The following is a 14,266-nucleotide window of genomic DNA, read 5'->3' on the forward strand; positions in this document are numbered from 1 at the left end:
GTTGCAAGAGTCTAAACCTTCAGTTCAGTCTCACCACAGATTGTCTCTGCCACTGACCCACAAGTGCTTGTTATTGGCATCTGGTCCCTGGAATTTCCAAGTGGGTCCTTCTTTCAAGCCATACCCTTCTAGGGCATCTAGGACATCTGCTGAGGGAAGGCTGTGCACTCTCCCTCATTGGAAGTTCTTGGCTGCTGGGCCATGTAGGGGGCAATCTCAGCCTGCTGTAAGCATGGCTGAAAGCAGCATGTTAATTTCCCCCTTTTTGCACAGCTCTGCCTTCCCAGCTACATGACAATTAGCTGAGGGTGCATGAAAGGCTATTGTCCATGCCCAATATTGTGGTGTGTGTGTATGTTGCTGGGAACACTTCCTGTCACACTGGGTTTTTTGGCACAGCTCTGGGCTGTGTCTCCATCACCAGACAGGAGTGTTCCTAGCCTGCCAGGAAGACAGCTGCAAAGGACATGTTTATTTTCCCTTTTTGGCACACCTTTAGCTTCCATGCTCTGAGACAATTGGCAGTGGGAGTGCAAAATGCTCTCTTCCATGCCAGATATTGAGGTATTTGCACAGCCCATTCCTGCTGCTCTCCACTGTACAGTTCTCACTGCTGTATCTGCAGGCACTATTGGGTTTTTTTAAAAAAAGAGCTACTCCACCTCTAAATGCCAACCCATGGCCTCCCCACACCAAAGCATGACTGCTGGACATTCATCAGGCTTACTCACTCATTTCAGAATGCAGACTCCAGGTTTCACCAAGTGCATGGTCCCTGTGGATTTAGCAGAACTTGTCCAGCTGGTGCATCACAGGAACTTATGTTCTGGGTCACTTTCTGGCTTTTATCTAGTATTTTTCAGGGATGTATTTTTTTGCCCTGTCTCTCCTAGCCACCATCTTAGGTTCTGTCTTCTAATAGATTTTTACTTAAGTCCATTTTATCTCACATTAGTATATCCAGCAGAGCTATCTTATTTTTTTAATTCATTTTTATTGAGATATATTCATATACCATGCAGTCATACAAAGGATGCATTCAATTGTTCACGGTACCATTATATAATTGTGTATTCATCACAAAATTAATTTTTGAACACTTTCATTACCACACACACATGAAAATAATAAGAATAAAAATTAAAGTGAAAAAGAAAAATTAAAGTAAAAAAGAACACTGGGGTTTTGTTGTTGTTGTTGTTGTTGTTGTTGTTGTTTTGCCTGTATTTTTCTACTCATCCATCCATACACTGGACAAAGGGGAGTGTGGTCCATATGGCTATCTCAGTCACAGAATCACCCCACATAAGCTACATTTTTACAAAAACTTCTCCTAGATTCGTGGGTTCTGGGTTGTAATTTGATAGTTTCAGTTACTTGCTGCTAGCTATTCCAATTCATTAGAACCTAAAAAGGATTGTCTATATTGTGAATAAGAGTACCCACCAGAGTGACATCTCAGCCCCTTTTGGAAACTCTCTGCCACTGAAGCTTATTTCATTTCCTTTCATATCCCTCTTTTGGTCAAGGTGCTCTCCATCCCATGAAGCTGGGTCTAGATTCCACCTCAGGATTTATATGCCATGTTGCCAGGGAGATTCACTCCCCTGGGTGTCAGATCCCATGTAGGGGGGAAGGGAGTGATTTCACCTCTCAAGTTGGCTTACCTAGAGAGAGAGGTTACATCTGAGCAACAAAGAGATATTTGGGAGTAGGCTCTTAGACACAATTATAGGCAGGCCTAGCCTCTCCTTTGCAGCAACATTTTTGCAAACGTGAGTCCTGTGGTAGAGTCTGTAAGCCCCTATGTCTGACAGCACATCAGCAACCATCGAGGTGGAGAAGCCCAACAGCCCTGCATTCTTCACCAGCTCCTCAAGGGAGTTCTGCATATTTTTCACTGTTTTTTAATTAAATCTATTTTTAATTAACTATATAAAAGTATTAAAAAACATAAAATAAAGAAACATTTCAAAAAAAACTGTAAAATAATAAGGCAGTAAGGAAAAGACAACTAACCTAAAATAACTACTTTACTTCCGACATGTTCTTACTCTACCCCAGGAAAATAACCTAATATAGCAACATTTCTGTGAACTTGTTCTTACCATACCCATCAGAAATTGACAAACAATGGTCATTCCTGGACATTCCCAGAATGTAAAATTTACCCAGCATAGCTTATCTGTTCTTATTGAGTTATTGTTTCCTCTTCATTAATTGCTCTCTATTGCTAGTTCCCCTACATTCTACATTTTAAACAATTTATTTTTCATTTTTCAATGTTCACATTAGTGGTAACATATAGTATTTCTCTTTTTGTGCCTGGATTATTTCACTCAGCATTTTGTCATCAAGGTTCCTCCATGTTGTCATATGTTTCATGACATCATTCTTTCTTAGTGCCACATAGAATTCCTTCATGTGTATATATCACATTTTATTTAACCACTCATCTGCTGAAGAACATTTGGGTTGTTTTCATCTCTTGGCAATAGTGAATCATGCTGCTATGAACATTGGCATGAAGTTATCTGTTCATGTCAGTGCTTTCCAATCTTTTGGATATATACCAAAAGTGCAATCTCTGGATCAAAAGGGTAACTGCATATCTAGTTTTCTTAGGAAATGCCAGACTGACTTCCAGAGTGGCTGAACCATTATATAGTCCCACCAACAATGAATAAGACTTCCAACTTCTCCACTTCCTCTCCAGCATTTGTAGCTTCCAGTTTGTTTAACGGCAGCCATTGTAATTGTTGTGAGATGTTATCTTGTTGTGGTCTTAATTTGCACCTCTCTAATAGCTAGTGATGCTGAAAATTTTTCCACGTGTTTTTTGGCCACTTGTATTTCCTCTTCAGAGAACTGTATTTTCATATTTTTTTCCCATTTTATATTTGAGCTGTCTGCACTATTGTCATTGAGTTGAAGGATTTCTTTACATATGCAAGATATCAGTCTTTTGCCAGATACATGGTTTCCAAAAAATTTTTCCCATTGAGTTGGTTGTCTCTTCACCTTTTTGACAAATTCCTTTCAGTACGGAAACATCTAAGCTCAAGGAGTTCCCATTTATCTATTTTTTCTTTTGTTGCTTGTGCTTTGGGTGTAAGATCTAGGAAGTGGTCGCCTAATGCAAGGTCTTGAAGATAATTCCCTACATTTTCTTCTAGGAGTTTTATGGTACTGTCCCTTATATTGAGATCTTTGATCCACTTTGAGTTAATTTTTGTGTAGAGTGTGAGGTAGGGGTCCTCTTTCATTATTTTGGAAATGGATACTCACTTCTTCCAGCCCCATTTGTTGAAAAGACTCTTGTGTCTCAGTTCAGTGGCTTTGGGGGCCTTATCAAAAATCAGTCAACTGTGGATCTGGGGATCTATTTCTGAATTCTCAATTTGATTCCATTGATCAATATGTCTATCTTTATACAAGTACCATGCTGTTATGACTACTGTGGCTTTATAATAAGCTTCAAAGTTAGGTAGTGTGAGTCCTCCCACTTTGTTTTTCATTTTTAGAGTGTTTTTAGCAATTCAAGGCAGCTTCCATTTCCAAATAAATTTGATAGCTAGCTTTTCCAAGTCTGCAAAGAATATTGTTGGGATTGCGTTGAATCTGTAGGTGAGTTTGGGTAGAATTGACATCTTAATGATATTTAGCCTTCCATTTAGCCTTCCATTCTATGAACATGGAATATTTTTTCCATCTTCTATGGTCCCTTCTCTTTCTTTCAGTAGAGTTATAGTTTTCTTTCTATAGGTCTTTTACATCTTTGGTTTATTCCTAGGTACTTGATTTTTTTAGCCACTATTGAAAATGTTGTCTTTTTCTTGAGTGTCTCTTCACTCTGTTCATTTGTAGCATATAGAAACATTACTGACTTATGTGCATTAATCTTGTATCCTGCTACTGTTGTAAATTTTTTATTAGCCCTAGTAGCTGCATCATCAATTTCTCAGGGTTTTCCAGATATAAGATCATATTATTTGCAAATAATGATTGTTTTACTTCTTCCTTTACAATTTGGATGGCTTTTATTTCTTTGTCTTTCCATATTGCCCTGGCTAGCCCTTCTAGCACAATGTTGATTAACATTACTGACAGTGAGCATCCTTATCTCATCCCTGATCTTAGAAGCAAGGCTTTCAGTCTCTCACCATTGATTATTCTGCTGGCTGTGGGTTTTTTATATATGCTCTTTATCATATTGAGGAGCTTAAATATTTCACAGACAAAAAAATGCTGATATAATTTGCTAACAGGAGACCTTCCCTACTTGAGATACTAAAGGGATTCCTACCAACAGAGAAACAAAGAAAAGAGAGAGAAATGGAGAATGGTTCAGTAATAAAGAGTTTCAGTATGGCTATTTTAAAAAACAATAAGAGAAAGAGGAAAAATATATCTGACAAACATAAACCAAAGGATAGAATGGCTGACTCAAGAAATGTCTTCACAGTAATAACATTGAATGTAAATAGATTAAACTCCCCAATTAAAAATATAGATTGGCAGAATGGATCCAAAAAATTAACCATCAATATGTTGCATACAAGAGACTCATCTAAGACCCATGGACACAAAGAAATTGAAAGTGACAGGATGGAAAAATATTTCATGCAAGCCACAGCCAAAGAAAGCAGAAGTAGCACTATTAATCCCAGATAAAGTAGACTTTAAATACAAGGATGTTATGAAAGAAAAAGAAGGCCACTACATACTAATAAAAGGGTAATTCAACAAGAAGAAATAAGAATCATAAATATTTATACACCCAACCAAGGTGTCACAAAATACATGAGACAAACACTGGCAAAACTAAAGGAAGCTATGGATGTTTCAACAATAATTGTAGGAGACTTCAACACATCTGTCTCTCCTATAGACAGATCAACCAGACATCAGACCAATAAGGAAATTGAAGACATAAATAGTCTGATAAGTGAATTGGATTTAACAGGCATATACAGAACTTTACATCCCAAATCACCAGGATACAAATACTTCTCTAGTACTCACAGAACTTTCTCCAGAATAGATCAAATACTGGGACATAAAGCAAGCCTCAATAAATTCAAAAAAAATGAAATTATTCAAAGTACATTCTCTGACCACAATGAAATACATTTAGAAGTCAATAACCATCAGAGACTTAGAAAATTCACAAATACCTGGAGGCCAAAAACACACTCTTAAACAATCAACGTGTTATAGAAGAAATAGCAAGAGAAATTGCTAAATATATAGAGATGAATGAATATGAGAACACAACATATCAATGCCTATGGGATGCAGCAAAAGTGGTACTAAGGGGGGAATTTATAGCACTAAATGCATACATTAAAGAGGAAGAAATAGCTAAAATCAAAGAACTAATGGAGCAACTGCAGAAGCTAGAAAATGAACAGCAAACCAATCCTAAACCAAGTAGAAGAAAACAAATAACAGAGCTGTCTTTTGATTACTATTTGCATGGAATGTATTTTTCATCTTTTAACTTTCAGTCTGTGTCTTTGGATGTGAGCCCATTGTCAGTAGCATATAGTTAGATCATACTTATATCCATTTTGTCAATCTCCACATCTTGATTAGAGAATTTAATCCATTTACATGTAAGGTAATTACTGATAAGTCAAGACTTCTGGCATATTAATAATTGCTCTTTGCAAGTCTTATACTTTACATTTTCTCTCCTTTCCTCCTTTACTACTTTTCTTTTTGTTTAGATGAGCTTCTATACTGAGACATTTTTAACAACTTCTCATTTCCTTTTTTTTAAATTCAGTTTTATTGATGTACATAAAACCATCCACAGCGTACAGTGTCCACAGTACCATCATATAATTGTGCCTTCATCACCAAAATCAATTTCTTAACATGTTCATTGCTCTTAAAAAAGATAAAAATAAGAATAAAAGTAGAAGTATAAAAGAACAACCAAAATATTCCATTCCCCATTCCACCCTATTTTTAATTTAATTTTTCCCCATTTTTCTACTCATCTGTCCATACAATGGATAAAGGGAGTGTGAGCCACAAGGCTTTCACAGTCAAAAGTCACATGATATAAGCTACATAGCTATAAAATCTTCTTCAAGAATCAAGGCCACTGGGTTGCATTTGAGAGTTTCACATATTTCCTCCTAGTGATTCCAAAACACTAAAGACTAAAAAGGGATATGTATATAATGCATAAGAAAACCCTCCAGAGTGACCCTCTGACTCCATTTGAAGACTCTCAGTCACTGAAGCTATATTTTGTTTCATTTGCTTCCCCTTTTTTTCTGAAGGCTTTCTCAATCCTATGATGCTGGACCCAGGCTGATCCCTAGGAGTCATGTCTCACATTGCCAGGGATATATAAAGCCCTGGGAGTCATGTCCCATGTAGGTGTAGGACATTGGGTTTATCTGTAGGATTGAGTAAGAGAGAGAGAGAGGTCATATCTGATCAACAAAACAGGTTCCCTGGGGGAGACTCTTAGGCACAATTATAGGTAGTCTTAACATCACCATTGCAGTAACAAGTTTCATAAAGGTAAGCTCCAAGATGAGGGCTCAGCCCACCAATCTGTCAGTCCTCAGTGTTTGTAAGAACATCAGTAATAAATCAGGTTGTGAAGTTTAATATTTGAGCATTTTGCCCCAGTTCCTCAGACTCCCAAATTACTTTAGAATGTATCAGGATTTCACATTAAACTGTATAAACCTTACAGATCTCACCTCCTATTAAAAGCACCATGTAGTTATGCTGTTTGAATACACTGACCATACAAATTACATTACTTAGTGTGCTACAGAAAATACTGATCCTGCACCAAATAAACATCACTTCTCTTGGTCTTATGTAGAAGTTAAAGTTTTTTAACACAGTCAGTATTATCCTTTCCCCTTTGGCCTGATTTGCCTTAGTCCTAACCAGATCTGTTTCATTCATATGTCTAGTTGAAGCCTGAGCTCTTTTTTAGCTTTTCTTAAACACTTCCTCTATGAGGAAATACTAAAATTCATAGCTGCGGAACTCTAATTCTGAGTCTCAGGTATCACACAGATACCCAAATTTCCAGAAAGCAGCCAGGTTATACACAAAGAGCTCAGCATCTCAGGATTTTAAGATAACCGTTACAAGTCAGGAATTGATGTGACTGCCATAAGAGCTTACAATATAGGGACCATTACAGTAAGACTTCCCCTGATAATCTGTCATCTAAGATTCAATTCTTAGAGTTCACACATTATATTTAGTCCATATGTGAGGTTGGAGAATTGATATAGCCCTGAGGTAGCACAGTGAATGTACACTACTGGCCTTGCCAGCAGAATGAAAACTCTTTCTTGTGGTCCTTACTAAGAGGCATAGAGAAAAAAGAATTTGCCAGATGAATAGCTGCATGCCATGTAACAGGGGAGGGGTTGATTTGCTCAAGCAATGGTACCACATCTGGAAAAGCAGTTGCAATTGGAGTCACCACCTGGTTAAGCTTATTATAATTCACTGTCATCCTTCAAGACACATCTGTTTTCTACACAGGCCAAATAGGAGAGTTGAATGGTGATGTGGTGGGAATCATCACCTCTGTGGACTTCAAGTCCTTAGTAGTGGAATTAATCTCTGAAACCCTTCCAGGAGTCCAGTATTGTTTCTGATTTACTATTTTTCTAGGCAAAGGCAGTTCTAGTGGCTTTTACTTGGTCTTTCCTATCATAATAGCACTTACTCAACAAGTCAATGAACTAATGTGGTGATTCTGCAAGTTGCTGAGTATGTCTATTGCAATTATGCATTCTGGAACTGGGGACACAACAGAATGGGTCCAAGGATACACTGGGCCCACTGTAAGATGGACCTGAGCTAAAACTCCCTAAATCTCCCTAACCTCCATAAGCTCAAACTCTGACTGGTGGACCAGAGTGACATTTTGGGTCTCCTGGAATTAATGTCACTTCTGGGCCAGTGTCTAATAGTTCCCCAAATATCTGATCATTTTCTTTTCCTCAATGCACAGTTACCTGGTAAAAGGCCATAGGTCCCATTGGGGAAGGCTGGGAGGAAGATTAATAGTACAAATTTTTGGCAGTGTAACAGAGTCCTTCCCCAAGGGTACCAGTCCTTCCCCTCATTCAAGGGGCTCTGGGGCTTTAAACTCTCTCAAGTCTAGGAATTGATTAAGGGACCTTGACTCTCTGTTTTTGTAATTCAGGTTAGACATTTGTTCACTTGACCTAGAATTCTTCTGCTTACAAAGATCAAATAAGAATTTAGTAGACTGTCCATCTATTTTACTTCTAGGTACTCCATGATCTACTAGCCAATGTCATAAGTTTCTGTCAGTCAGATCATTTTGACTGCTGCTTTGAACCTGTTGTCCATTATGGTAGCCATGCCCTCCTTGCCTTTGGCAATTAAGTGCTGCCACATGGCTTCTGCCAACTTGGGGTATGATTATCCCCATTTTGTTTAAGGATTCCAGCACAGTGATAGCAGTTTCTACAGTACTTTCTGACCTACCAAAAAGGGCAACTACAAGGCTGTCCAGAGGTAATCGGGCCAGTGTAACACATTTATTTCTCACAATCTTGGTAAAAGATATGTCCTCTGGGCATTCCTGGCGTGTGTGAGCAGGTCTTTCATGATAAATTCATGCTAACCTATTCCAATCTCTCTAAGCCTTTGGATCTCCCCCTCTATATTATACTAGTGCATTTCTGGCATTTCAACCTCAGGTAATGTCAGCCACATTTTCATCCATATTTCAGCCAACCACCCAAACAGAATTCAATGGCCTTCCTAAACCTTTGTGCTACAAAAATTGAATGCAGGAGCTCTGCTTAGTGGGCATCCCTGGGAGCCAGGTCCTGCTGAATTGGCTTAGCTAGAGAGAGAGGGTAACATCTGAGCAGCAAAGAGGCACAGTTATATGTAGACAGCCTCTCCTCTGCAGTAACTATCCTCAAAAGGGCAAGCCCCAAGATTGAGTGCCTGGCACAACAAAGTGTTGGTCCTCAGTGTTTGCAAGAACATCAACAATAGCCTAGGTGGGGACATCCAACATTACTTCATTTTCCCCCAGATCCTTAGGGGGGCTAGCAAATATATTTTTATTCTCTGCCCAAATTACTTTAGGCTGGATCACTATTTCACACCAACCTGTACAAACATACCAGACCTCACTTCCTATTCAAAGTTCCATGTAATTGTGGTGTTTGAATAAACTGACCATAGAAGTTAAATTATTTATTTATTGTGCTCTATAAGATATATATCCTATACCAAATAAACATCTTTTCCCTTGGTCTTACACAGAAGTCGAAGTATTAAAACACAGTCAGTATTCTCCTTTACCCTTTGGCCAGATTTGCCTTAGTCCTAACCAGATCTGCTTCATTCATATCTGTAATTGAAGTCTGGATCCTTTTTCAGTTCTTTTAACAGTTACTGTATGCTCTAATACTGACATTCATAGCTGCCAAGATCTAGCTCTGAGTTTCAGGAGTTACACAGATACCCAAAGTTCCAGATTCCAACCAGGTTATACACAAAGAACTCATAATCTCAGAATTAGGAATAACCATCACAATTCAGGCATAAATGTGACTGCTGTAAGAGTTTACAATCTAGTGTCCAGTATAAAAAGAATTCCCCTGATAAGCTGTGCTCTAAGATACAAATATGAATATACATGGTAGTTAGTCCATATTGGTGACGCATTATAATGTTTGTTTTTGTTTTTGCTGTACTTCATTCAAAATGCTGTCCTCAAGATCCATTCACCTTGTGTGTCTCACAGCTTCATTCTTTCTTGCAGCTGCTCAATATTCTCCTGTATGCATACACCACAGTTCACCATTCTGTTCCTCAGTCAATGAACCTTTAGGCCACCTCCACTCATTGCAAATCACAAATACTGCCTCCATAAACACCAGTGAGCAAATGTTCATTCATGTCTCTGTTCTCGGATCCTCCAAGTATATACCCCATAATGAGATTGCAGGACCTAATGGCACCCACATACTCAGCTTGTTGTGGAACCACCACAATGTCCTCTAGATAGACTACACCACTCTACTTCCCCAATAGTAAATAGGTACATCCCTGGCTCCATGTTTTCTCCAGCAGTTTTATCCATATTTATAGTTTTTTCCTACAATTCTTTGGAGATATATTCACATACCATACAATTATCCACAGTGTACAATCAATTGTCCACAGTATCATCATACAGTTTTGCATCCATCACCACAATCAGCACTTGAACATATTCATTACTATGAAAAAAAATTATGAATAATAAAAAAATATGATAAAATATACCATACAATACAATATGGTAAGGTCAGACACCACCACTACCAAGAATCTCATATCATTCCTTATATCCCCCTCTCATATATTCAGCTTTCATATATTGACTTTGTTACATTTAATGGAAGCATATTCAATGCTACTATTAACCTTAGACTCCAGTTTGCTTTGATTATATTTTCCCCAGTACCATCTCTTTTTCAAAGTTTTTCAAGGTTGACCATTATTTGTTCTCCCACATGTAAAACCATTTTTGTAAAATATAAGCATTTTGCCACATTTGTTGTATTTTTTATCAATTTATCTATCATATCTATTTTATAAACATTTTATTGTAGGTTGCATGCATCATGCTCCTTGAACACTTAATACTTCCATGTACACTGCCAAAGAGCAAGGATATTCACTTACATAACCTCATTAATTTCTGTTATCATATTCAATAATTTTAACATTGATATAAAGCATAGAAATTATATTCCAATTTTTTTCAATTGTCCCAATAATATCCTTTTTGGCATGTTTCTCCTTCTCATCACTCTTTAAACCAAAATAATTTACAGGCAAATGAATGTACTAGAAGCCAAAACAATAAAAAAATACTAGGACAAGAAGAAAGTTAATAATTTTCCAAATTCTGGAATGTTAATAAAGATTTTCTGTGATTATTATATAAATTAATAAAAACAATATTATTTACCTTAATTTATAAAGTTTTCTTTGACTACATAAGAAAAGGGGGTTAAAATTCCCACAAATTATTTTAAAATGCGAGGACATTTATGAACTTGTATAATGGCAGTGCTTCAATATCACTAATAATCAGATAAATCATAATTGAAACAACAATACAATAGTGCCTCTTCCATCATAATTTCTAGTATGATTTTCAGGACATAAGAGCTGATGATTATGATTGATGACAGACTTGGGTGTCTGGAATACAGAAAATGTATATATTAATGTAAATATATTATCAAATCTATTATAATATATAAATAACATGACTTCACCTTCTGCCCTCAACCAGGAACACACTGGATGATTGATATTGTCAGTTTGATCAACTCCAAAGGGGACCCCAGTTGGGTCCAGTCTGTCCCCAATTTTCTCAGGTCCCCATGGATAGAAAATGATGCTGCAATGAAAGCCCTAAATGACCAGGAGGGACCACGCCTCATGACTTCACATCTCCCCATACATCTCTTCCCCAAGTCCTATTTTACCTCCAATGCCAAGGTGAGTTGATGTTCCTCCCTCTGAAGGATTCTCAGATCATGTTCTATCATTTTATAAAATGATGAATCCAAGGAAATATTCTAAATGCATGGCAAATTTCACCATTCCCCACTCCCACATCTAGGCAGCCATAATTAACTGATCATAGCACTTTGCCTTGTGAAACAAGATGGCAGGTATGAATTCTTCTTAATCTAGTGGGAGCTGCTACCAATTAATTAATCTTGCCCAAGGTTAAGATTAATTTAACATCTATTAACTAATGGTAAAGGGAATCATGTTAGGAAGGAGAGCTTGCCTTTAAAGAGCATTGGATTGAGAGTGAAGATTCTTATTTTCTAACTCAGGCTTTGTGTTTAAATAGATGAGTAGGTGATTCCAGGTACAAGAAATGTGCAATACTGAGAAGGGCAGACAAAGATGAATATCTATGCTGGGCTTCCATGAACTGTCTTTCTCCTTTAGGTCATTTATGTCGTAAGGAATCCAAGAGATATTCTTACATCTTATTATTATTTAAATAAACAAAGCAAGGTGTCAAAGCAAGAAAATTTTGATGAATTCTTCAACAGGTTTATCCAAGGTGATGGTGAGTAGAACATTGACTTCCATTAAAAATTTTGGAATAATAATAATCAGAGTAACTGCATTTTTAATGAAAGTGTAAATCTGTGGTCAGTAGTTGTTTAAAATTTTCTCCAATGTCACAGAAGGAATTTAGTGTGGAAAAATTTCTTATTGGATTCTCATTTTTATCTTTTTTTTTATTCAGAAGATCACTGTGTGGAGGACTTATTTTATGTACTTGTATGAGCATATATTATTTATTTATATTGATATTTTTCAATTCTTTCTGTTGTCTCCTCTTACCTTCCCTGAACTCTTATATCTCTGGCTTAAATTCTTGTTTAGTAGATGTAGTTGTTTTGAAGAGGGTTAACTGAATTTCTCCCTTCTCCTTGGCAAAATTTTTCTTTTCAGAAGTTGTGAAATATCATTTATTATCTTATGGTTCTCTGGTTCTCCTTTTTATTTTATATAATTGTGTATTTCCTGTGTTGGTTTGTTTTTAATTACTTATTTTGGATAAGGACAGCCTTTTCCTCATCCATCTGTCCTAAGGGGGTTTTTGGCAGTGTTTGGACTGTGTTTTGGAAGATGTGTTGTTATGGCTTAGGGAAGTGTTTTAAAGTCCAGTGAGCCTTTAATTATCTGCAGTCAAAGAGATGAATAGTTCAAATTTCAATGCAATTCTTCTCTTTCCCACATTACCACTTGTACTGAATATTTCTGAAAATATGATTGTTCCATATAATTCTTTGTTCAACTATGACTCTTACTTTTTGGAAACAATCATGTTTTAGAGGGAGTCTCACAACCATGAAACACATTCCCACTGTTGCCACAAGGTATTTGGCTTTGTTCTTCAGCATATGCTTTTCACTCTGGATCAATTTAATTTGCTGGTGTTTAAGATTTTTATTAATTTTTATTTTTGGAAATATTTTCAGCCTACAAAAATGAACAAATTTATAAAGAACTCTCATATACCCATATTTACCAAATATTAACACCTTTTTAAAACTACAGCATGATCAAAATCTGGAAATTAACATTTCAATATGATATAATGCTACTACCAAACTATGTCTGTTCAATTTTCACCAGTTCTCAACTGGTGAAACAGGACCCAATGAAAAATTGTACATTTCACTTTGTTAAGCCTCCTTATTCTCCTTTAATCTGGAATAATTATTTTTTCATGCCATTGATGTTTTTGGAGAATAATATCTAGTTTTTCTTTTTGCAGAATGTCCTCCAATTTGCTATTTTCTCATGTTTCCTCCTAATTAAATTCATGTTATGCTCTCTTCACCATAGTACCTGTACCAGTTTGAATGTATTATGTACCCCAAAATGCCATTATCTTTGATGCAATCTTGTAGTGTTGATTAGATTGCAATTCTCTGGTTGAGTCTTTCTATGGAGATACAAGCAAACCAGCTGTTGGTGATAACTCTGGATAATTTCCATGGATGTGTGTCCCTGCCCATTTGGCATGGGAGTTGATTGGTTTACTGGAGCACTATATAAGCTCAAACAGAAGGAGTGAGCTTGCTACAGCTAAGAGGGACACTCTGAATAGTGCACAGGATCTGAGAGAGGAGCTGCAACTAGAGAGACATTTTGAAGATGGTCATTGAAAGCAGACTTTAGCTCTGGAGAAGTTAAGAGAGGAAAAAATGCCTAAAGAGCAAGATTGTGAAGAAGTCACAGGAGCTGAGAGAGAAGCTGGAACACAGTCTAGTATCAGTAGATGCCAGCTACGTGCCTTCCCAGCTAACAGAGGTTTTCAGATGCCATCAGCCATCCTTCAGTGAAGGTACCCTTTGTTGACGCCTTACCTTGGACACTTTATTGCCTTAAGACTGTAACTTTGCAACCAAATAAATACTCTTTATAAAAGTCAATCCATTTCTGGTGTTTTGCAAAAGGGCAGCATTAGCAAACTGGAACAGCACCTCAGATAGGAGGTTTTCTCTGTGAATCCTATCAGGAAGCATATAGTTTCAATTTTACTCATTCCAGGTGAAAATTTTTCACTTGGTTAAGATGATATCTGTGAGGACTCTCTGATAAGATTTTCTCTTTAAATTAATATCTGCATTGTGGGGAGTTATTTTGAGAGTAAATAACCATCGTGATACTTTTAGAATCT

The 14,266-nt window shown here is 36.9% G+C and overlaps 1 protein-coding gene across 1 annotated transcript in view; it reads left to right on the forward strand.

Annotated features, from left to right (window-relative positions):
• Nucleotides 1–14,266, forward strand: part of LOC119505684 (bile salt sulfotransferase-like) — a 76,305-nt gene that overhangs the window by 25,368 nt on the left and 36,671 nt on the right. Inside the window, exons 2-3 of the mRNA XM_037798555.1 lie at nt 11,339–11,547; nt 12,013–12,136. Of these exons, the coding sequence (XP_037654483.1) occupies nt 11,339–11,547; nt 12,013–12,136 (333 nt within the window). The remainder of the gene's footprint in view (nt 1–11,338; nt 11,548–12,012; nt 12,137–14,266) is intronic.

The sequence above is a fragment of the Choloepus didactylus genome, chromosome 10 (assembly GCF_015220235.1).
Source record: "Choloepus didactylus isolate mChoDid1 chromosome 10, mChoDid1.pri, whole genome shotgun sequence".
Lineage (NCBI taxonomy): Eukaryota > Metazoa > Chordata > Mammalia > Pilosa > Megalonychidae > Choloepus > Choloepus didactylus.